Raw genomic sequence first — 23,355 nt, 5'->3', positions numbered from 1 at the left:
CAAACATCATTCTGCATCACCAAACTTCGTTCTGATCCCTTTCCTCCTTTTTTTAAAGAAACCATTAAGTCCAAATGAACATTTCATATAAGCTTTTAAAACAAAGAACATTCTGCATAACTAAAAACCGCTTCTTTTGGAAGTAAACCCGATATAATCTGCAACTGATGGGCTGCGTAAAACAAAAACCATCCAGTGCCGAACGATAGAAAATCAGCTCAGCGACACAGTGTCTCAGGTTTGAAGCCGAAAGAACAAAAGTTTAAATTATGAAAATCCACTGCGAGCAGGAGGGTGAACGAACACGTCTGAACGGAGGAGAGCCGGTGCGTAAAAGACGAGTGCGCTCATCGTCCACGTCTGAGCTGAAACGTGAACTTGTGTGACTTGGTTTCTTGAGACGGCCCCTCTCTCTGATGAAGGAGGGACTCTGCCCCTCGAACATGTACAAGTGATCTGCTGCTCCGGGACCTCCCCAAAACTTCTGGGCATATAAAAGCCAAGCTAAGTCATTTGTTTAAGCAGTAGGGAGTTTCTGCTAGGGTCTGGATTGGAGTTACGCAAAGACCGGACCCTACCGTACATGAGTGGTGTCTGAGGAACAAAAAGGATTCCCCCCTTATCTCAAAGAATCTACATGTCTAATATTTAGACATGTTCAGCTTTGTGGATATTCGGTTAGCGCTGCTGCTGAGCGCAGCAGTGCTTTTGGCGAGAGGTCAAGGAGAGGATGATAGTAAGTATCACTTTCACACTTTGATTTGACTTGTTTTGGGGGTCTTGTGGCCCCTCGAGATGTGGATAGAGCTCGGGGATGCTGCGCTGGTTGCTGGGACTGGTTGTCCTCTGATGGATCCCTGGCTCCAGTGATGGAGATGAGGTGTTACTCAGTGAGGCTGCAAGCCAGTAGGAATTCATTGACTTGGATTTTGTTCAGATGGGCTTGATGCTCTCCCCCCCCCCCCTGACGTGCAGACCCGAGGGGAGCAGTTCTCTGAGGTGCACTGACAGGACTGTGGGTTCAGGGAGAGTTGAAGCAGAGCACAAGCATTTAAGACATCTGGGGGAAAAAAGGGCGAAAATGCCTTGAATGAAATCTTGATTATAGATGTATTTGGAAATCAGGTTTAGAGAAAGATTTCCCCCCTGTGCCAATATGTGCCCCGAACCCCCCTTTGGTCCCTGGCCTCCCAACAGCTTCACCTTCATCAGAAAGGGGAAAACAAAAGTTTGTTGAGGAACAAAACGTGACAATGGAGACTGTTGCTGGCTTTATAAGGCTTTAAACGTTTTTGCAGAAAAAAAGCTTTGGGAAATTATCAAACACAATCAAACAACATTTGTCCTGTTTGCATTAAACTTGCTGGAAAAAAAGCAGCAATGGAAAAATCGCTAAAGTCTGACGTCGACAGTGAAAAAAGGTCTAGACACCAATTAATCACCAAGCAGGAGAAGAAGGGTGCGGAAGACACAGTTCTGTGGGCCAACAGCGCAGCTTTGTGGCCACTCCTGGAACTGTGGATCCATCGGTGCTCGCTCCTCAAAGGCCTTAAACTCCCAGATTGAAATGTAATTATGCCCAGAGTTATTTTCCACAGGAGCAAGTCCTTCACTGCAGTCGAGCAGATGTTGGATAATGACTTGTGGTTCCTTCTGCTCCATGAAGTTCTGTATTCTGACATGACGCAGGCCCAGGTTACTTAGAAAACAATCCCTGATGTTAAACTTCCATAGAAACTCTGTGTCTGCTCACAAATCCTCCAATAAACGTGTTCCAGGTGAAATCTTTGTGTGGCCTGGATGACAGTGATCAAGGGACAGAAAGGTCAAAGGTTGCTGTCTGCAAAAATAGACATTGGCCAAAGGGTCCGAGCTTCATGCCAGATGTCAGGACTGTACATCAGCGTTCATTGCAAATACAATATTGAAAAAGTGACACTGATAAATCAATACTCTGCTGAAATTTAGGTTTTCTGTGTCACGTTGGATCCAAGCAGGTCTAGTTATATGAGTTTAAAGTTGTCTTGTCTGGTGCAGGGACACATCAGGCTCCCATAGGACTTCAAACCCAGTTGATCACTCTGTTTTTTGGGGAGGGATATTTACTCTGACTGTTACCAAACTCACCGCGGTTCTCTCCTTTCCTTTCAGTGTCATTCAGCAGCTGCACATTAGAAGGACAGCAGTACAATGACAAGGATGTATGGAAACCAGAGCCCTGCCAGATCTGCGTCTGCGACAGTGGAACCGTCATGTGCGACGAGGTGATCTGCGAGGACTCCTCCGAGTGCGCCGACCCAATCATCCCAGAGGGAGAGTGCTGCCCCATCTGCCCTGATGGTACAGCGCCTTGATCCTCCTCAGCCTTTTGTGTGGTTAACGAGCTCTGTGGCGCCACCTAGTGCCTTCCCACCTTGTCTCTGACAAGCTGAGGCTCCTGGGCCGTGAATGGACTGAGGCCCTAAGCCTGCCTGCTTGCTTGAGGATATTCAGTCGCTTTGGATTTACCTCATTTCAATTTCAATATGCATTCTTTTAACAACGGATTACACCTGCTCTTTCCTGAAGCCTGGCAGTGAATTTTTTTATTTCTCCTCATCATGCTTACCTGTGCAGGCTGCGACATGGCCTACACATGTCTCATTTCTCCCAAAACAACCTCTGTTTTCCACTTATTCTTTTGCAGAAATGATTTTGAATCAAAGAGGTTGACTTTTGATTCACAATCACACTGTATTTCATACTTGAGTCAGCACTGACTTCTTCTTTAGACCCGCTGTAGATAGCTTAGAGCTTCAGTTTAATGCTAATCCTCACCCAAACACCTTTGCTGTCCTGTTTTCTTTTGTAAATGTTCATATTTACGAATGTTTCTCTCATAAATGTTCAAGAGGTGTTGACACTTTCTTCTCCGTTGGTTCTGTAGGGATTGAGGAAGAACAAGGAGTGCTCCAGGTATTTTGTCCCTTTTTAACCTTCACTGATACTGACATTAATGTGTATTTAGGTTTGCTACTCGTGTCTGAACATCATAATGATCTCTCTCCCTGGAGAAGCCGACATGGCCCAAATTTGTTGGTCATTACGTCCGCTTGTATTTGAGATGAATTCATTTGAGATGCTCTAAATGAAACGTGACTACGACGCAGTCTAACTCCCTTTTTCTGTTCCTCCGTAGCCTGAACAGGGAGAAAATGGCGAGAAGGGAGACAACGTAGGTTCCAGTTCACTTCACCTCTCACCATCATTGTCTGTCTTTAAATGCAAATGTATAATTTTAATAATAATGAAAGTATTGTCCTTATGGTACCTATAGGGACAGATAAGAGCAATGTTTGGACAGATGCATTTGTTGCATTTCTTCTCAGTTTCTGTAACTTGTACAACTTTGGCACAAATCAGGCCACTTTGATGCTCTGCACATGCTTAATTATTAGAAATATTTTACTTTGTTATATCAATTTATTGACTAAAACATGTCAAACATGTGCTTTGTATTGATAATTTCCTGAGTGAGCCCCTTCACACTGATAAAGCTGCTGATGACCTTTGATAATTAGGTCAACAGGTCATTAAAAGTTCAAGTCATGTCGATCAAGTTAGTTTAGAAAATAATTAAAAAGAAATGATAAGAAGACACAAACCCTACAAATTTAAAATGAATATTATTATTGTATTCATTATTATTAATATGAATAATGTTAATATATTTTTTTAAAACTTTTGGCTTCAAACAAACATATAATATAATATCACCAACACTCATGTCTGCTTGGCTTTTGTCTACAGGGTCTGCCTGGTATTCCTGGCAGAGATGGATTCCCCGGAAACGACGGTCCTCCTGGCCCACCCGGCCCCCCTGGCCCCCCTGGCCTTGGCGGAGTAAGTATCACAGAATCAGATCATCTATAAATGCATCTGGGTTTCATCTGAAGTGTAATCAGAAGCTTTGAGAATCTGGGTTTGTGCTCAGTTACCAGCAGCTTGGTTTATCTCTTCTGTGTGCATCTCAGTGCCGGGAGGGCACACAGCTCCCTGGTCCTTAGGGTTTAGGTTTGGGGAAGGTGTTGAATATCTTAGTGTTATTAACATTTATACTATTTTAACATGTAGACCTAAGAATCTGTGCTACAGGCTCTAACAAGAGGGTAGCGTTAGCACTTCTTACTCCTCTCCTGAGGTAGAAGACATTACTATAGGATTTACACAACTAACCAAGTCACAGCAACCGTATAAAATAACACACTGAACAGTACTTTTGAATTGTGGTTCCACGAAGCTGAGTTACTGACCCTTTCTCTTTTGTCCTCTGCAGAACTTCTCTCCTCAGATGAGCTACACTGACCACTCCAAATCAAACAGTGGCCCACCTGTTCCCGGCCCAATGGTACGAAGCATTTTTTGCTTTACTGCTAAATATGGAGCAATAATATCCCAGTTTAGATATTTACATTATTGTCAGTAGTAGACTTTTGAAATCCAGTTCCATGTTTGGTCATTTGTTAAGGCTTTATTTGTGTGTCTTGATCAACAGGGTCCTATGGGTGCTCGTGGTGCTCCTGGATCATCTGGTTCCTCTGTAAGTGTTCTCTTATCAAATACGTGACAAGCTCAGTGATTTATTTTGGCAATGTGCTGTAATTATTTGACAAATTTCCAAAGATATTAAATATTTGAGACTGTCATCAATTTGTACATTCATCTTACATCAGATATATGAAACAGGATAAATGCGTAAAAACGAGAGAGAAAGAAGCTGTTGGATTGATCTGTTTGTCTCATTGTCTTTCAGGGTCCTCAGGGCTTCACCGGACCCTCTGGTGAGCCTGGTGAGCCCGGAGCTGCTGTGAGTATATCAAATCAAAATAATAATTCAATCTTGGTTATGAGGAAGTTGAGTTTGACTGAAAAACATAGGCTTTGTCCACATTAACAAGAAAACCATTTATCTACATTACTATTATTGATCAATAAGATGTTATTTACTCTGTTTACATCCAAGTTTCACACGTTACTTCCTGTTCCCTCTCTTACACTTCCTGTTACACACACTCTCCCCCCCAGTAAATATTCAGCATTAATTGATTGATGCTAATAATGTAATTTATTGTGTATTTGTAGGGTCCCATGGGTCCCCGCGGTCCTGGTGGCCCCACTGGAAAGAACGGAGATGATGTAAGTGACTTATTGATTATTTCCTTCCCTGTCTATCCAAATTTAGTTCAGACTTAACCCACAGAAAGACAGAGCTAAATGTGTCTTAAATATGTGTTTTACTTTGTTCTGTTGTTCTAGTCGTTGGCATCATTTGATAATATTTCATAAACTCTACTAAGAGACTATTCATTTACTTATTGTGGATCTCTTGTTGATTCTTCCACATTCCGTTATCGAATACTAACCTTGTGTCTGTGTGTCTTCAACAGGGTGAGCCTGGCAAAGCTGGACGCCCCGGTGAGCGTGGAGCTGCTGGATCTCAGGTGAGCGATTCCCCTTGAGGGCAAAGGTCAGAAGGTGGTCAGCCAAAAAACATTAACCCAGTATTGGTATATATCTCCCATATGATCTGTTTTTAAGAGTCATTTTAAATAATTTCCCAGCATTAGTTCTTCAAAACTCAGAATAAATCCTCATAGTAAGATTTATTACATGAATATGAATCTTATATGAATCTTGTTGTCCTCCTGCAGGGTGCTCGTGGATTCCCCGGAACTCCCGGACTCCCCGGCATCAAGGGACACAGAGTGAGTGCGGAAAAGCATCAAAGACCTGAAATCCTCCTTTTTCAACACCTGTGCTGAGCTTCATGATGCTCATTGATTTTTGTCCACAGGGTTTCAACGGTCTCGATGGAGCCAAGGGAGACGGCGGACCTGCTGGACCTAAGGTGAGATAGCAGGATGTGCTCTACGTGACAAAATCCACTCGTTTGTTTAAGTTCGATCCACCAGGTTACAGCCGTCTAATCTCTTATTCCCTCCTGTGTTTGTCCACAGGGAGAGCCTGGTTCCTCCGGTGAGAACGGTATCCCCGGTGCCATGGTAGGTTTTGGTTCATGTCAAACAATTTGTTGATTTGCATATAGAAAAGCTGATATGAAAAATGTCGTGGCACTGTGAAGTTAATCTTGTTCTGTTTATTTTGTCTTTTCCAGGGTGCACGTGGTCTCCCTGGTGAGAGAGGCCGCCCCGGACCCCCTGGCCCTGCTGTGAGTAAACTCATCTCTTTACTGAAACACCTGTTTCTGTCTGTCTCTGATCTCTAGCCACATAGATGTGTTAAAGTTTAATATGTCATCATTTGACTCATGTACGTTTTCCTTCCTCCTCCGCAGGGTGCTCGTGGAAACGATGGCAACTCTGGTGGCTCTGGACCTCCTGTGAGTTAATATTTCATGCAGGCTACTTCGAACTTTTTAGTGACACTAATGCAAAATGCTTCTAGGATGATAGCGCAGAATTCGTTGCACGCCTTTGAGGGTCAATTTTCTCTGCTGACATCATGCATTGTTATTTTTCAGGGACCCACTGGACCCGCTGGTCCTCCTGGATTCCCCGGTGGTGCTGGAGCTAAGGTAGGTGACCTTATACTCCAGACAACTTTTACATCACATCCCAATAGACAATTGGCTTAGTATGTTAATTATCCATAGATCCGGTGCAGCAGTAACTCTCTGCTCTCCTGCTTCATGTCTATCAATTATCAGACTACTTTGTGGTCTGCCTCGTTAAATCTTTTTGCTAATGTGGTTATTGATGAAACCATATTTTAATTGATCAGGCCCTCACTCACTTTGTCTCAATGTCTCATCATCTCCCTGATTATGCTCATTAGGAGGAAAATTATATTAAGTGCAAGTTCGGTTAATAAATGACACCCCTGAGGCTCCAAAGTCAGCCGTGAGGAAACACAAAAAAAAAATGTGTCGGCACAAGATGACGTCAGCTGACCTGTAAAATGGACCTGACTTCCTGTCGCCTCCTCTCTGCTGCAGCTGCTCTAACTCTCACCTGTTATTCAGTCACACACGTGGACTGTTTGAGGAGCCAAGACAAAAGCTGGGCTACGATGAGATGAACTATATATTTGGAGAGAACTGTTTCCGATTAGTGTTGGGACTATTTTACTGTCATTTGTTTTATTTTTATTATTAGTATCAATATTAAAGAGCCTGTTGCTTCCCTCCACAGGGAGAGTCTGGCCCTCAGGGAGGCCGTGGATCCGAGGGACCCGCAGGATCCCGTGGTGAGCCCGGTAACCCAGGATCTGCTGGATCCGCTGGACCTGCTGTGAGTTCACACTGGACTTGCTCAATGCACTCTTCACACATTATCAAATCAATATCATAAATTAATAAATCTAGTATTATTCATGTTTAACACTTTATGTCCTTCTTCTTTCATCAGGGAAACCCCGGATCTGATGGTGCCCCCGGTAACAAGGGTGCTCCTGTAAGTCTCATGCCCATTGATCACATTCACGACACTTATCTGGTGTATATAAGGTTTTCTAACTTCTTGATTCTCCATCCCACAGGGTAATGCTGGTATTGCTGGTGCTCCAGGTTTCCCCGGAACTCGTGGACCTGCTGGAGGTCAGGGCGCCGTTGGTGCTGCTGGTCCCAAGGGTAACAATGTGAGTAGACAACTGTACATTTTGAGTTTTAACATACATGGCTCCTCAGTGTTATAGAGATCCTGGATCATATGAAGACTTAAATGAAAACGTTTCTCTGTTTCTTCCAACAGGGTGACCACGGTCCTTCCGGTCCTAAGGGAGAGCCTGGTGCCAAGGGAGATGGTGTAAGTTTCAGTAACAACATATTGATATTGAGAAATAACCAGAGATGGAAGACCTTGGTTTTCGATGACCTTCCTGTCTCTTCCAGGGCCCCGTTGGAGTTCAGGGACTCCCTGGACCCTCTGGTGAGGAGGGAAAGAGAGGAGGCCGTGGAGAGCCCGGTGGAGCTGGAGCTCGTGGACCCAATGGAGAACGTGTACGTTACCCCCTCGTTCTCTTCAACATCTAAACTTCTGTCACATGCTGTAGTTGCCACTGATTTAAGGAGGAGTTTGAAATGCATCATGGGCCAAGTGTTAAGAATAACATTTGTCATGGCCATGACACTTCCCTTTTGTATTGAAATAACACAACATCACATCTCCTTCTTTATATCCTGTTATCAATGCTCATACACAGGATTTTGCACAATTTCACTATGCTATATTCCCAAGGGGATTTACTGCTGAGAATTAACAACACAGTTAGTGACATGGTCTGTTGTGTCTCTTCTTCCTGTCAGGGTGGCCCTGGAGCTCGCGGTTTCCCTGGTGCTGATGGAGCTGCTGGTGGCAAGGTGAGTTAGTTGGCCTTTCCAATACAAGTAGTAAATCTGTCAAATATAAATTTGGACATAGACTTATCCCACTGCTTGTCCTGACTCTTCTCTTGTTTGACAGGGAGGCCCTGGTGAGCGTGGTTCCCCCGGCCCAATGGGATCTCAAGGAGCCACTGGTGAGTCTGGCAACAACGGAGCACCTGGTGCACCTGGATCCAAGGTGAGTTCAAGTGCATATTCCTTCATTTGAGTTGATGAAACTGAAACTCAGTTGTTTTTCTTTATGCTCAGTGAATCTCATATCCTGTTTATTTATAGGGTATGACTGGTAGCCCAGGAAGCCCTGGCCCCGATGGCAAAGCTGGACCCTCCGTAAGTACTGAGTCATTAGTAGAATCTGATATATTTTTTTATTAAATGAAGAAGATTGCAGCTGTGATCAATTATTGATTTTGTCTTTCTTCTCCTGTTAGGGCTCTCCTGGACAAGATGGCCGCTCCGGACCTGCTGGTTCCATTGGATCAAGAGGACAGCCTGGAGTTATGGGATTCCCCGGACCCAAGGGACCTGGCGTGAGTAAACACAGCCTCTCCACTTGTTTTACTTTCAAATGCAAAATTAAAATAAGTTTTAAAATAAAATATAAGATCACAAACTGGAACTAAAACTACAACTAAGCTGATGTAAAATCCTCAATCAGCAGAAGTAAGTGTGGACTGTGTTCTTGTTAACAGGGTGAGGGTGGAAAGCCCGGCGAGAGAGGACCTGCTGGTGCTACTGGACCTCTTGTAAGTATTTGTAAATTTATTTAAATTCAAAGTAAATGCCAATCAAGCTGAAAAGCTATTGATAATTGGTTTGGCTCATGTTTTTGTTCACAGGGTGCTCCTGGCAAAGATGGTGACGTTGGTGCTCCAGGACCTTCTGGCATTGCTGTATGTTTTTCATCTGCTTCATTTAGCCACATACTGTCAATGATGTTCCTATTGTTTATTTTATAGGACAAAATTCACATTTTAAAGAACGTTCCAGGGTTTCTCATTATTGACTTTGCTTCTTTTTCATCAGGGACCTGCTGGAGAGAAGGGAGAGCAGGGACCCGGTGGTTCTCCTGGATTCCAGGTCGGTTTCTCTGCAGCCTGACTGTAAAAAATGTTTTATTGTGTTTCTGAGCTTTGTCACAATTCTACATATTAATCACAAATTTGTCTTGTTCATTATTTGCGCAGGGACTTCCTGGACCCCAAGGCGCTACTGGTGAGACTGGCAAGCCTGGTGAGCAGGTAAGATTCACAGGGAATTGGTTTTGGATCTGAACTAGGCCTTTGTATATAATGTAAAAATCTGTTGCTATTCATAGATCTCATACAGAACCAGATATAAACCAAATAAAAACATGGATATAGATAACACACACACACACACACACACACACAACATATTTTGTCATTATACTCCTGCCATTTTTTCCCCCTTTACTTTTTGGAGATTCAGTGCACATCAAGCTGCTCAAAATCCATCACAGTAATTCAGAATCCATGATAACCATCTCCATTTCCCCTCTATTCTTCAGGGTGTGAACGGTGAAACTGGACCCCCTGGCCCATTCGGACCCAGAGTGAGTATCTCCTCCAAATGCGATCACTGTTCCTCAGTTTCTCTTTAGCCTAAAGGCTCATGACTGATGCATCTCCTTTCTTTCCTTCAGGGCGACAAAGGTACCCCTGGTGAGAGTGGCAATCCCGGCATTGTTGGCCCAACTGGAGCCCGTGGTTCCCCCGGAGCTAGTGGTAACGATGGAGCTAAGGTTGGTTCATTAAAAAAAAATATTAACAGCGTTTGCACATTTACCTGACGTTGTTTTCCGCTGCTTATGTCCAGTGGATACTTGACTTGCTGCGGATTTGATCAATCGACGGATAAATACTGTGATTATTGAATGTTTTTGTGTTTGATTTCAGGGAGAGCCCGGTGCCGGTGGTGCCCCTGGTCCCGGTGGTTCCCCCGGTATGCAGGGTATGCCCGGTGAGCGCGGAGCTTCTGGTCTTTCCGGTGCCAAGGGAGAGAGAGTGAGTTTTGCACAAATACAACACTTAATTATTTAGGTTTATCGTGACCCAAACCAAATGAGAGACAGTTTAATATGATTGGTCACAAGCGAGATAATCTATCTCACTGTGTAGTTTCATCTGAAACAAAAGATTTCCTTTCTATCACATCATTTCATCTTTCAGATATATAGTTGACTTCTCATGGTAGAAAAACACATCTTATATCTCCAAAATGTGGAAAACAGGAGCATAGACCACATTAATTCAGAAAATATGAAGATTATTGAGGAATACCATGCTAGTGGTACACTCATTTATCTAATCAGCAAAATATTATGTCCTGACATATTTAGGTTCTTGTTATGAATAAAAACTGGCTAAACTATATCATCAAAAGTGACCTTCATAACTTTGTTCTCGTCTCAGGGTGATGGTGGTGTCAAGGGAGCTGATGGTGCTCTCGGCAAAGACGGTTCCCGTGGTATGTCTGGTGGTATTGGAGTTCCTGGACCTCCTGGTGCTCAGGGTGAGAAGGTGAGACCGGACACAGGTTTTCTCTTCTCCTGCAACTATGACAGATCCAGGTTCACGATGCCTGGGCTTTGTTATGTTATCACAAATGATTTGTCTGCTGACCTGAATTTTTTCCTGTCCCCTCTGGTTTTAGGGTGAGGGTGGTGCCCCTGGTGGCGCTGGATCCAGTGGACCTCGTGGTTCTCCTGTAAGCTCTTCTCCCAGCACACACCTAGCTTCAGACTAAAAACCTAAACAATTGAAACTTTATTTAATTTCGACTCACTTACATCTGAATGACCCCAAGACCTCTTCCATTATTTCTCCAACAGGGTGAGCGTGGAGAGGCTGGACCTTCAGGACCCGCCGGATTCGCTGGACCTCCTGTAAGTAATTTGATAATTAGATTTCAGGTTTTTCTACAGAATCAGATGCTTGCAACTGTGTGAAATTACACCTGAGATCATCGCCGGATTAAGGAGGCATGTGCTGACTTGTGTTGTCTCTTGACCTCCGACCTCAGGGTACTGATGGTCAGCCTGGTGCCAAGGGAGAGTCTGGTGACTCCGGACCCAAGGGAGATGCTGGTGCCCCTGGACCCGGTGGACCTGTTGGAGCTGCCGGTCCCCAGGTAGACCCACAAATCACATGATACTTACTGTTATTTGCATGTGGTCCCACTTTTCTTATTTTTAAAATAATTTCTGATAAATGATTGGATGGTTCTTCTTTAACCTACAAATATTCCCGTCAACAGGGACCTTCCGGACCCCCTGGACCTAAAGGTTCTCGTGGTGGTGCTGGATCTCCTGTGAGTATCCCATCGACATTTTAACATTTAGCAAAGTTGCTGGTAAAGTTTCATATGGGATTTCATTTCTGTGTATGTGTGCTTTTAGGGTGCTACTGGTTTCCCTGGACCCGCTGGCAGAGTTGGACCCCCTGGCCCATCTGTAAGTACCATCACAAACAACAGATGATGTTGACCTCAACCTGTTTGTATATTACCATCATGGTCTTCAGAACAGTTTGGCTCAATATCTCGACTCCTCTTTCGATTCCAGGGAGTTTCCGGACCTGCTGGACCCGTCGGACCCGTTGGCAAAGATGGAGCAAGAGGAGGCCGTGGTGAGACTGGCCCTGCTGGTCGCCCTGGTGAGGCTGGTTCTGCTGGAGCCCCTGGAATGACTGGAGAGAAGGGATCTGCTGGTTCCGATGGTTCCCCTGTGAGTTGCGGCTGTGACTATGCACTAGATGTTCTGTCAAGGTATTTTCATTTGTGTGCCTGCTAACTGGTCGCTGTGTCTCTTTGTGCAGGGCTCCAGTGGTATTCCCGGACCCCAAGGTATTGCTGGTAATCGTGGTATGGTCGGTCTCCCTGGACAGCGTGGAGAGCGTGGTAACTCTGGCCTTTCTGGACCCTCTGTGAGTAACCTCTGGTTAAAGTGCATCCTAAACTGTCTGTGAGCTAAATTACAGCAAAACACAGAATATTGCTAGAATCTTTATTGTTTCCTTTGCATAAACTCAGTCTTGCACACACAGGTATAGGAATGTAGAACGAACTTCAGCTCATAATTGTATGAGCACATCATTATTTCTGTCCCCCCACATGCAGAGCACTAACCTCTCTTGTGTCTCTTCAGGGTGAGCCTGGTAAGCAGGGACCCTCTGGAGTCCATGGCGAGCGTGGACCCCCTGGACCTTCAGGACCCCCTGGTCTGTCTGGTGCTACCGGAGAGGCTGGTCGTGAGGTACGTGATATTCTCTGACAGGAGGGACAAAACACTTACTAATGTATTGGCTAAGGATGCACTGTGTTAGCTCGGATACCAAGCAAATGGTTGCTGACCATCAAACCCTGTGATGATTGCTCCTCCACAGGGATCTGCCGGTAACGATGGTGCCCCTGGTCGCGATGGAGCTTCAGGCCCCAAGGTAACCTTCCTCTTCCTCTTTCAATCTTAACCAAATAATATCTGAAAACATAAATATTACAGTTAGCTTTAAGCCGCCTAGCATTGTGTGACTGGAGGTTTGCTCCCCCTGTAGGGAGACCGTGGAGAGTCTGGAAATGCTGGAGCCCCTGGAGCCCCTGGTGCTCCTGGAGCTCCCGGAGCTTTCGGCCCCTCTGGCAAGAATGGTGACCGTGGAGAGTCTGTAAGTTCAACTTTACAAAATAAATGTAAAAATTGTACATTTGGAACCTGACTGAGAAGTTAACTTTCCCACTCGCTCTCTGTCCTCCAGGGTCCCGCTGGTCCTTCTGGTCCTTCTGGTCCCGCTGGTGTCCGTGGACCTGCTGTACGTTCATTTCTACACAATACACATCATTTAAACATATTGGCATAATTTTTTAAATAATGCAGAGCCTGAGATGGCACCTTGACCTCCTGTTGTCTCTGTTCAGGGCCCAGCTGGTGCCAAGGGAGACAGAGGAGAGGCTGGTGATGCTGGAGATAGAGGCCACAAGGGACACAGAGGATTCACCGGAATGTCTGGTCTGCCCGGTACCGCTGTAAGTAACTGTTTACAAAATTACACAAAAGCAAAAAAAAAAAGTTTGTAGATTTCAGAAACAAATACTTGATGTTGATGTTTTCATCTGGTTGTAGGGAGCATCTGGAGAGAGAGGACCCGCTGGTACCTCTGGACCCGCTGGACCCAGAGTAAGTACAACTAGTTTCTCATTTCTCGCTTTACTGGTAGTTTACTTTCAACACAGAATAAAAATGATAATAAAGTTTTTTGTGTAGAGCTCATGGCCACTAATAAAACATAATTCAGGACAATATAAAAATGACTATCTTGACTGTTATCAATTGATATTGTCTCTTCACTTGCTCATCATATTGCTTTTACTCCATAGGGACCTGCTGGATCCAATGGTTCCCCTGGTAAGGATGGCATGAACGGTCTGCCCGGACCCATCGGACCCCCTGGACCTCGTGGTCGCAATGGAGAGATGGGACCTGCTGTAAGTTGCGCTGCTGTCTATATTATATCCACAGATTTGTAAAATGTTACACCTCGAAAGTAACTGCAGCTTGTAAACCCCCTGGTGCCTCAAAACAGGGTCCTCCCGGACCTCCAGGCCCTGCTGGACCCCCTGGTTCTCCCGGTGGCGGATTCGACTTCATCAGCCAGCCATCTCAGGAGAAGGCCCCCGATCCCTTCCGTGGAGGATACCGCGCTGACGACCCCAAAATGATGCAGGATCGCGACATGGAGGTTGACACCACCCTGAAGACCCTGACCCAGAAGGTCGAGAAGATCCAGAGCCCCGATGGTACCCAGAAGAGCCCCGCCCGCATGTGCCGTGACCTGAGAATGTGCCACCCTGAGTGGAAGAGCGGTGAGTGCATGGCAGGGACCTTTAGATAAAGTATAGCATGAGGATAAGCTCTGATTCACAATGTTTAATGTCTCTGTTTCAGGCTCTTACTGGGTCGATCCCAACCAGGGCTCTGCTCTGGATTCCATCAAGGTCCACTGCAACATGGAGACCGGAGAGACCTGCGTCTACCCCAGCGAGTCCACCGTCCCCATGAAGAACTGGTACAACAGCAAGAACATCAGAGAGAAGAAGAACGTCTGGTTCAGCGAGGCCATGACCGGTGGATACCAGGTGAGGAGGTCAAGGGAATAAGAAAAGAGTCAAAAAACCTTCCAGAAATCCTCCTCATCCACTGACTGACTGCAGGAGAACGTTTACTTACTCATGCTTTCCTCTCCTTCCTCCACTCTGCAGTTCCAGTATGGCACCGATGGAGCTGATACCGAGGATGTCAGCATCCAGATGACCTTCATGCGCCTGATGTCCAACCAGGCCTCTCAGAACGTCACATACCACTGCAAGAACAGCATCGCCTACATGGACGCCGCCACCGGCAACCTGAAGAAGGCTCTTCTCCTCCAGGGCTCCAACGACGTCGAGATCAGAGCCGAGGGCAACAGCCGCTTCACATACAGCGTCAGCGAGGATGGCTGCACGGTGAGTTCCTTCAGGACAGATTTCCCTCCTTGTAGCATTTGTGTACATGTAATCAGAGCTGTTTCTAACCTTCTCTCCTCCTCTTCCTCTCCACAGACACACACTGGCTCATGGGGCAAGACAGTCATCGACTACAAGACAACAAAAACATCCCGCCTGCCCATCATTGACATTGCTCCTATGGATGTTGGTGCACCTGATCAGGAATTTGGCGTCGAAGTTGGCCCCGTTTGCTTCTTGTAAAAAAAGAAAGAAATATGGACATGACATTGTTGTTTTTTTTTCTAGCGGTCATCTCTAAATCCTTTTTTCTATGCATTCAAAACTCATTCGGCTGCCATTGGTCCACATGCTTAAAACCACTCTACTGAAGACGGTGTTACTTCAACTGAAACCAACCACAAGGACACTTTAAAAAGAAACGTTTGTTTCCACTGGCAACAAGAATATAATATATACTTGTGTAAAATGTCCCCCTGGAGATTGAGAAAAAAAGAAAAAGATCCCACAAGCAATGAAACACAGGTGACTTTTGCCATTTTCTACCGGTGCGGAAGGACATTGAAAACAACAAGTGATATGTACCATTTTTCTGGTGTTAAATAAATTGTAAAAAGTGTGAAGTGTCTCCTTGTTCTAAATTCACGAAAGAGAAACACCCGAAAGACAAAGAAGCTCACAATGCGTAGATGGCTACCTCATAACAAGAAGTCACCCCCGTGTTTTGTTTTTTTCTTAAACGAAAAGGGTATATTTTACACAAACAAGTATTCAAGGGAGTAGAAAACATTCAAAGGTGCTATAACTAAATCAAAGAGGTCCAGTTATTGGTGTTTGATGGTGAAACTAAAAGCCGTCAATACTGTAATCTCTGCCACTAATGCCTGCAGAACCTTTGGTGCTACTAAATTGATTTGTTGTCTATGCAATGCAATTGTTTTCTTCTTAAGTGTTGGTTTGACGACAGAGGTCGATGCAGATGTTACGCATGCAAAATCATGTCTCTGTAGATACAACAGAAGCAAGTGACTGGTTCAAATCTCATTTCCCTGCCCGTGTGTTCAGTGTTGATCTTTTCTGTCTGTTTGCCCCTGTGGAAAAACTAAATACCAACCTCCTCTTCACTAAAAAAAACAGCACACTTCATCCCACCCTGTTGTTTATGTTGTTTGTTGATGTCTTTTTTTCGCAAAGGGTTTCTTAAAAAAGAAATTTGAAGCAGACCCACTTTTCATGGTTTAAAAGAGAGATTCTGTACTTATTTTGTACATGTATAATAAATCGAGATGTTTTTAATTATTTTGGGTGCTGAAATAAAGCATGTGAAGTGGTCTACTCAGAGGCGGAGTTTTCACTGTCCCGTTTGGCAACTGTTGTGAAACTGAACAAAACTAAACAAAAAATCCGGTGTTAAGGATTTGGTTTAAAAAACACTGTGCTCCTCACTGAAGCTGCAATTTTTAAACATTAAAAGAAAAGACGGTGCATGTTCCGGCTCGAAAGCAAAGTAGATATCAACTGTTCCACAGCAGTTGCACTGAATGTGTTTTCAATGAGCAGCAGTGAAAACGAGGCCAATGTCCAATCAGGCGTTTTCCTTCAACCAATTACAGCTAAAAATGTTCATCGGACATTTTGTCATCTCCGTTTGCATGTGGCTTAAACTAGGGAAAATATGGAAATAAATGTTCACCTTTAACAGGAGAGAAGATGTGTGTGTTAAACTCCAACACATAACCAAAACAGAAGAACTACACCAGTGACCTCTTCTGGACTCCCAGTGCAACTACAGCAACTTTCAATCAACCCTGAACCAAACAGGATCAGAAACCTGCTGCTGAGCTGAAGGTTTTTAACCTTTAACTTTCAACCTTTGACCTTCACCAAACGGCAAAAGTGGAAAATGTAAAAGAGGCTGAGAAAAGACTGAGGAGGTGTAAAGAGTGTTGTTCTTCTTCTGGAGTCGTCTGAGTATTCAGCTCTCAGGCAGAGAATCTTCACAGATGTGTTTATATCTTATAACACCTCTTCTTCATCGGAGGGGTCCGGACCCTTCATTGAGAACCACTTGGTTTGGCCCACATCCCACCTCCTGTTTACCAGATCTGGGCCACAAGTGTCAACCAGAGGTGCAAGAGGCGGCCGAATTAGTTTTGTGCCATTTGGACCATATTCACCAATCACCACATGGCCCACTTTATGTTCACAGCCAGATGACACCTTGCCCAGAGAGCTGCCTATTTACCACAAGTGGCCTACATCGGTTTTGGGGTATTTGGGCCACATTTGCTTTTTTACAAGTTGGCCACTTTAAACTCACATCCATCTTGTCTGAGCCACAAAAAGACCAGAAGGGCCTCATCAGGGCGCCAACATCCATTGTGTTGTGGGTTGAGGCTAACACAAATCCATTCATCATCTTTACCAATTAGCCTAAGCCCCAATCTGCATGTCTGTGGGAGAACCACTCACATACATTTAAATGCAAGTTGAGGCTGAAAGTGTCTGCCACACCTCCTCAGAATCAACAACTCCTGAATCCCATCAGGTCGTCAGTGGAGCAGCATGTAAACTTCCTCAGTCGCTGCTCCTCAGATGAACCGGTTCTGTGGCTGTTGCTGCGTTTGGTGTTTTTCTCATGTTTTTATGGAAACCTGATGGAGATTCTCCTTCGTTTCTGTTGCTCTGAGGTAGTTTTGTGTTTCATTTTCAGTTAACGTGGGTTTTTGTTATTTTGGCTTCAGAGACCCTGACGGTTTGAGGTCACATGGTACAGCTACAGGTACGTCTGGCTCCTACACGACACGAAGTTTTACAAAAGTTTGGAAACCCTCCTGACCTCCATTCAGTTTGAAATAAAATATTGAGCCTTGTAAGTAAGTAAGTCTTTACACAGTGTATAAACACACTGTGTAATGTGTAAACTCCTTCTGTAGCAATGAGCTGTGTGAGGCATCTGAAGAATGGAGGGTGTGGATGTTAATATACCTAAAAAAGGTCAGATTACAAGTGATGGAATAATGACTGAGTAAATTAGGCTTTTGATATATTTTTATTAATAATCAAACAGGGTGGAATCACGAAAACTGCACACTTCATATATTTTTAATGGAGGCAAAGAAGAAAAAACACATTTCCCACAGCAAAGATCAAGAACTGTGGCAGCAAACTGGTGCATGAACGACACGTTCTCTGTCCTTTTTCATATTATCTGCAAAAGAAAGGAAAGGAAACGCTTTGAATCATCAGTAATAAAGAATGGGAGGAAGTCTGATGAGTGTGTTTACCTGGGCAGCGTGTCGCAGTAAGGGTCACTATACAGACAGGAGAGGGAAAACAAATATGTGTTAGTTGATCAGCCGACGTCTCTGAGGTGAAAGTGGCAGCAGTGATCAAAGTGGGAGAGTCAGTGGGTGAGGGTCTTACTGCTGGGCCATGATGAGGGGGATGGTGGGGCTGTCGGACTGCAGGGACGGAGAGGCCCTCTCCCCGGTGCGGCTGTTGAACATGGGCAGCGTGGACAGAGGTGGAGAGACGCCGCGGCTCCCCGACATGTTCCTCAGCTCGTCGGTGTTGCCGTGAATGGTGTGGTGGTGGTAGAGCTGGATCCTGCAACAGACAGAGGATCACTCACTGTGAGGTGGGTTTTCTAAAGGCTTCATGTGAGTTTTAAATAGTTTATTATACAGAGATAGTTTAATATGAGACTGAAACAGCGATTCTGAAAGTTTGGGTTGTTTATTTTACCATGAGAATGACGGAAAAAGTCACATGTCAGAGTGTAAATGACCTCATGTACTTTTTACTTAAGTACTTAACTTGAGGTACTTTACCTGAGTATTGCTTTTTTATTGTTACGTTTTACTGTATCGCTACTTCATAAAATTGCAGAATATTTGAATATTTCTACTCTGACAACTAACTAATTAGTTATTTTCAGATCATTCCACCCATCAATTATCAATATTGCTCATTTTTCTCGTCAATTTAGTGGAGTAAATAGTATATTTCCCTTTAATCAAAGTACCTTCAAATTGTACTAATGAACAGTAAATGTAAATGTACTTAGTTACATTCTACCACTGCAAAAATAAAAAAGTCTGGTAACAGCAAATGTAAGAAAACAATGAAAAAGTTATTGTACTCACTGGTTCGTTCTTGCATTCCTCTTTTCACTGTATTAAAAACAAAAGAACAATATGTCAAAGTTCACTGGGATCAATGAAGAGTTTATAAAGTGTCTCCCTGTAGTGGGGGGGGTGGAGGTAAATATACGGATACATACACTCCCTCTCGTCGGCCGTACATGATGTAGGCGAGCAGCAGACACAGGATGATGGCGAGGATCAGAGGAACGATCACCGTCACCAAGTAGTCCGGGAAAAAGTCTCTGCTCGGGGGGGACTCGGGGGGGATGAAGTCCACATCGGCCTCAAGGATCCCGGAGCCGATGGTGGGAGCAGGAGGAGCCGGCTCCCGCTTCGTCAGATCAAACTGTGGAGGAGGAGGAGAGAGGAGAAGGGATTAGGAGAGAGGAGGAGGCGAGAGGAGGAGGAGGAGAGAGGACGAGGAGGAGAGAGGAGGAGGGGGAGAGAGAAGGGGAGAGGATGAAAGAAGAGAAAGAGGAAAAATGAGGAGGAGAGAAGAGGAAAGGAAGATGAGAAGAGGTGCAAAGAGGAGGAAAGGGGAGAGAGGAAGATGAGGAGAGAGGAGGAGGAAAGATGAGGAGAGATGCGGAAAGAGGAGAGAGGAAGAGAACAGGTTAAAGGTAAAAAGTCTGCGCTTTAAATATTATATGATCTTTTATATTAAGAGATATTTACTAACTTTTCCACATCTTATATTTTAAGACATCTAGTAATCTTGTGTTTTATATTTTCATTCACTACAAGTTTTCAGATGTGAGTCTGTCTCACCAGCTCCATCTTGCACCAGCTGATGCAGTTGCTGGGGATGCTGCAGAAGTTACAGCCTCCAGGGATCTTGACCTTTGCCCCCGACGTGCACTGCCTCTGGTACTCGGGGGTCAGGGCCCTCAGGAGACAGTCTGAGAAATACTGTTGGGAGCCCACCTTCACATACACACTGACACAGAGAGGCAGGGGTTTTAAAACCAACGCACATTTCAGTCCAACACACTGAGGCTGCAGGAATCTGTGGGTCTACCCTTCGAAGTGTCCGGCGAGGGGGAGGGGGACTCGGCCTCCTCGGTCCAGAGCGTTGGTCATGTTGAGGATCTCCAAGGCCTCAGTGTCCCACAGCTTCTGCAGATCCTGCTGTATCTCATCCTGGACAGCAGAGGGCAGCACCTTCTCAATCTCCCTCAGCTTGATGAAGAATTCAGCTTGATAAGGAAGAAGCTTCTCTGCGCCAGACATGAGAATATACAAATTATAAATATAAAAAAACATTCATAATCACCAGTAGAGTTCATTATCTATGATATGATTTAAATACCCGCAACGATTTTGATGACGAATATTTGTCTGGTAGTTTCATAGTTCCTCTTGTTGATGGCGTAGACCTGTCAGAAAAGACATAACAGATAATCAGTTTATTAATCAACAGATTTTATCTTTTCATATATTGATATTTTACATAGCAATATTTATAATAATCATTACTATTAATGTTATTTGTTCTCTACCTCTGTATTTTTTCATATTTTCCTACATTTCCCAGAAAACCAGAAAACAGGTGTCCTCTCTGATTATGTTTTATAGATGGTTTTATATGGTTATATTTTATGATTCATAACTTCACACAGTAAAACAAGTAACAGTGAATTGTTTGTGCTAAACTTTCCATGAAAAAGGCCCAAAATGAGTTGGAATAAAGACAGAATGTCTCTACAACCTCGGACTGTTCAATAATAATTGTTTTAGTGACTCTGGCGATAAAGATTGGTGCATTTCTTGTAATTTTTCATGTATTTTTTTTAGGTATGTAGCAACTTTGTACAAAAGAAACAAGATGTTAGATTTATAGCTTCGAGTTTGTGCTGCAAAAGAATCTCATGCATGTGTGATGAAGACAGCTTAAAATTACCTGAAGTCTGAAGAGGGTAAAGGGTCGAGTTCTAGTGAACAGCTGTAAACTGAGGCTACACGTAAATGGAGCAGTGGTGGTTTTCAAGTTGTAATAAATTATTTTTCAGACTAAAGTGACACTTAAGAAATTTGTGTTTCTCTTCTTCAAAGATCAGTTTCTTGCTGAATTATTGATGAATCAGAGAGAAATTCAAGCCTTTGTCTCTGAGGGTTGAAATATAAACCTGATGTTTCTGATTTGCCTTCATTTTAGCTGCAGTAGAATCTTATGTTTGAGTCGTTAATGACAGGAAACAAGAAAAACAATATGTCAGAATGTAATTTAAGGTCAGAGGTCGAGGTTGAGGTGAGGCTTTTTGGGGACAGATGCTGATACTGAAGGGAAGTAAAATAATTTATTTTACCGATATATTGGCTTATAAATATGATCAAACCCTTATAATAAAGAAATTATTGATACAGTTTAATCATAAACTTGATCTTAAATAAGTATAAATAAAAAGAAAACACAAATTTAAGCACATATAAAGAACCTGAACTAAGAAAACAAGAAGTAAACATTTTTAAAATGTACATTTTTCTACACAGTTTATTACAGTAACTAGACAGTATCACATGTTTCCTGGTTGTGCATGTCTTGTCTTCAAATTATGACATCATACCTCGATTATACTTTTCCCCGGAGACGTTGGCGTGCCGTACAGGAAGCCGTTGTCGTAGGGATGCCTCTGGGTGAAGCGCAGCCACTCCGGGAGGTCGGGGTAGTTCTGCCTGTTGCACTTAAAAATCATGGGGTCATCATACAAGTACCCGGCTTCATACCACACACACACAGAGAGAGAGAGAGAGAGAGAGAGGGAGAGAGGAGCAGATGAATAAACACACACAATAAGAAACAATTGCACAGTTTAAGTTTGTCGAACGGTTGAACTTCAGCACTTTGGGGTCTCACCGTAGAGTTTGGACAAAGGTTCAAAGTCATTCTGGAAAGTTTCTCTCATCAGCTCGTGTGTGAAAAACTTCCCAACAGGAATGGTGAATTTGATCTCTGCCCCGGCTCCAGACAAACTGACGGCACACACTGGGAGGACGAGTAAGAGAAAAAGCACAGAGATGAATCAGAATGTACATGAAGTTTAACTTGACTTTAAACAGTTAAAAGACCCCCCCATGTTGGAGTTTTAACAGTTGGGCCTTTGATCCTTCCCTGCTGACATCATGTTTACACTTAAACAACCCACAGATCTGATACCAGAGCCGGATGGAGGCCTGCCTCTGTTGTGTTGTGTTCTCTAATGAAGTGGAATAATAGAATAGATATAATAAACTTGCCTGTGAAGAAGAGGACCCAGCTCCTGCAGCCTGCCATCTTGTTTTGGTTTTTGATTGACAGGAGCAAGCGGAGAGGGGCTTGGTCTCAGCCAGCGACGCGTCAGCTCTATTTATACTTCACTCACCTATAATAACATCCGGACGGCGTCAGTGTGAAATGTGGAGGGAATCAGAGGAGGGATTATTGCCACTGGTTGTATAATCAGTTATCTTTTTAAAGCTGGGGGTGAACTAAGATTTTTAATTAGAGGAATCACAAGAAGATGTAGATTTAAAGATAAAATATAATCTTTTTCTTGATGTATTTTCTAATTAAGAACCTAACCTGGATCTGAAAGAATGTATTGAAAACAGTTTTAAATATTCATATATCTAGAAAATAATTTGACTCTCTATTTACTGGAGGCTCAAGTCAATAAATAATAAACTTTATTTACACAGCACTTTACAGTTACAAAGAACTTTAAATGGTACAAACTGGAAAAGTTTCAGGGCAAATGAGGTAAATAAGGTCAGCGGGATTAAAATAATACAGAAATAAAACATTAAAATAATAGCAACACAATAATAATGTAATAAAATGTATGTACTCTGATTAATAAAGGGATTTTTCTAAACTCATATCTTATAAGTTAGTTAGTTAGTTATATAAACAGAAAAAAAACATTGATTTTATTCATTCAACTCTTTCACTCTCAGTCACTTTCCTCAGGTTACACATCATGACTTTCACTGCAGAGCTAGGTGGCGCTGTTGCCTCACTGACGTTGTCCCTGCAGTTGTGTCCTTCAGCCTCAGTGAGTCTCTGCTGTCAGACAGAATGAGTTCAGTAAACATGAGCAGTGTGTTGTTGTGTCAGTGTGTTGTGGTCTCAGTGTGAGACTCAGGGTGTGTGTCCTTGTGCAGGTGAATCAGTGGAATCAGTATCAAGTCAGATCAGTGTGAGAGCAGCAGGGGGGGGCTTTGTCTATGATGATACTAGTGCATGTGTGTGTGCATCTGTGCATGTGTGTGTGCATGTGTGTGCATGTGTGCTGACAGACGCAGGACGCAGGAAGCAACATTGTGTAGACGAAC

The 23,355-nt window shown here is 43.7% G+C and overlaps 2 protein-coding genes across 2 annotated transcripts; one reads left to right on the top strand and one right to left on the bottom strand.

The window, feature by feature from the left end:
* Positions 1-541: 541 nt before the first annotated feature.
* On the top strand, positions 542-15,515 carry col1a1b (collagen, type I, alpha 1b). The gene is made up of 51 exons (XM_061094509.1): positions 542-736; positions 2,152-2,340; positions 2,927-2,955; positions 3,179-3,214; positions 3,790-3,882; positions 4,316-4,387; positions 4,535-4,579; positions 4,793-4,846; positions 5,122-5,175; positions 5,427-5,480; positions 5,691-5,744; positions 5,834-5,887; positions 5,997-6,041; positions 6,155-6,208; positions 6,335-6,379; positions 6,521-6,574; positions 7,191-7,289; positions 7,407-7,451; positions 7,537-7,635; positions 7,749-7,802; positions 7,889-7,996; positions 8,303-8,356; positions 8,460-8,558; positions 8,657-8,710; positions 8,812-8,910; positions 9,073-9,126; positions 9,220-9,273; positions 9,407-9,460; positions 9,568-9,621; positions 9,912-9,956; positions 10,047-10,145; positions 10,300-10,407; positions 10,816-10,923; positions 11,057-11,110; positions 11,235-11,288; positions 11,426-11,533; positions 11,660-11,713; positions 11,802-11,855; positions 11,967-12,128; positions 12,220-12,327; positions 12,549-12,656; positions 12,787-12,840; positions 12,955-13,062; positions 13,153-13,206; positions 13,313-13,420; positions 13,518-13,571; positions 13,772-13,879; positions 13,978-14,257; positions 14,340-14,530; positions 14,654-14,896; positions 14,993-15,515. The coding sequence occupies exons 1-51, from the start codon at positions 655-657 to the stop codon at positions 15,137-15,139; spliced, it is 4,350 nt and encodes a 1,449-aa protein (XP_060950492.1). The 5' UTR covers positions 542-654; the 3' UTR covers positions 15,140-15,515.
* A 2,664-nt stretch (positions 15,516-18,179) lies between these two features.
* On the bottom strand, positions 18,180-22,330 carry sgca (sarcoglycan, alpha). The gene is made up of 10 exons (XM_061095235.1): positions 22,279-22,330; positions 21,899-22,027; positions 21,609-21,760; positions 20,354-20,420; positions 20,063-20,261; positions 19,813-19,981; positions 19,182-19,390; positions 19,045-19,071; positions 18,323-18,505; positions 18,180-18,210 (listed from the first exon to the last, which is right to left on the bottom strand). The coding sequence occupies exons 1-10, from the start codon at positions 22,313-22,315 to the stop codon at positions 18,180-18,182; spliced, it is 1,203 nt and encodes a 400-aa protein (XP_060951218.1). The 5' UTR covers positions 22,316-22,330.
* Between the last annotated feature and the right edge of the window lie 1,025 nt (positions 22,331-23,355).

This window comes from Limanda limanda, chromosome 21, assembly GCF_963576545.1.
Source record: "Limanda limanda chromosome 21, fLimLim1.1, whole genome shotgun sequence".
Classification (NCBI taxonomy): domain Eukaryota; kingdom Metazoa; phylum Chordata; class Actinopteri; order Pleuronectiformes; family Pleuronectidae; genus Limanda; species Limanda limanda.
The sequence above is the reverse complement of the archived record's forward strand: the minus strand, read 5'-3'. Positions and strand labels throughout refer to the sequence as shown.

Coding starts and splice junctions, on each gene's coding strand:
- sgca (XM_061095235.1), bottom strand. CDS start 22,315: ATGGCAGGCTGCAGGAGCTGGGTCCTCTTCTTCACAG. Junction 19,072..19,181: donor TACGGCCGACGAGAGGGAGT/GTATGTATCCGT, acceptor TTTTTAATACAG/TGAAAAGAGGAATGCAAGAA. Junction 18,211..18,322: donor CCCCTCATCATGGCCCAGCA/GTAAGACCCTCA, acceptor CTGTCTGTATAG/TGACCCTTACTGCGACACGC.
- col1a1b (XM_061094509.1), top strand. CDS start 655: ATGTTCAGCTTTGTGGATATTCGGTTAGCGCTGCTGCTGAGCGCAGCA. Junction 5,176..5,426: donor CTGGAAAGAACGGAGATGAT/GTAAGTGACTTA, acceptor TGTCTTCAACAG/GGTGAGCCTGGCAAAGCTGG. Junction 11,289..11,425: donor CCGGATTCGCTGGACCTCCT/GTAAGTAATTTG, acceptor CTCCGACCTCAG/GGTACTGATGGTCAGCCTGG.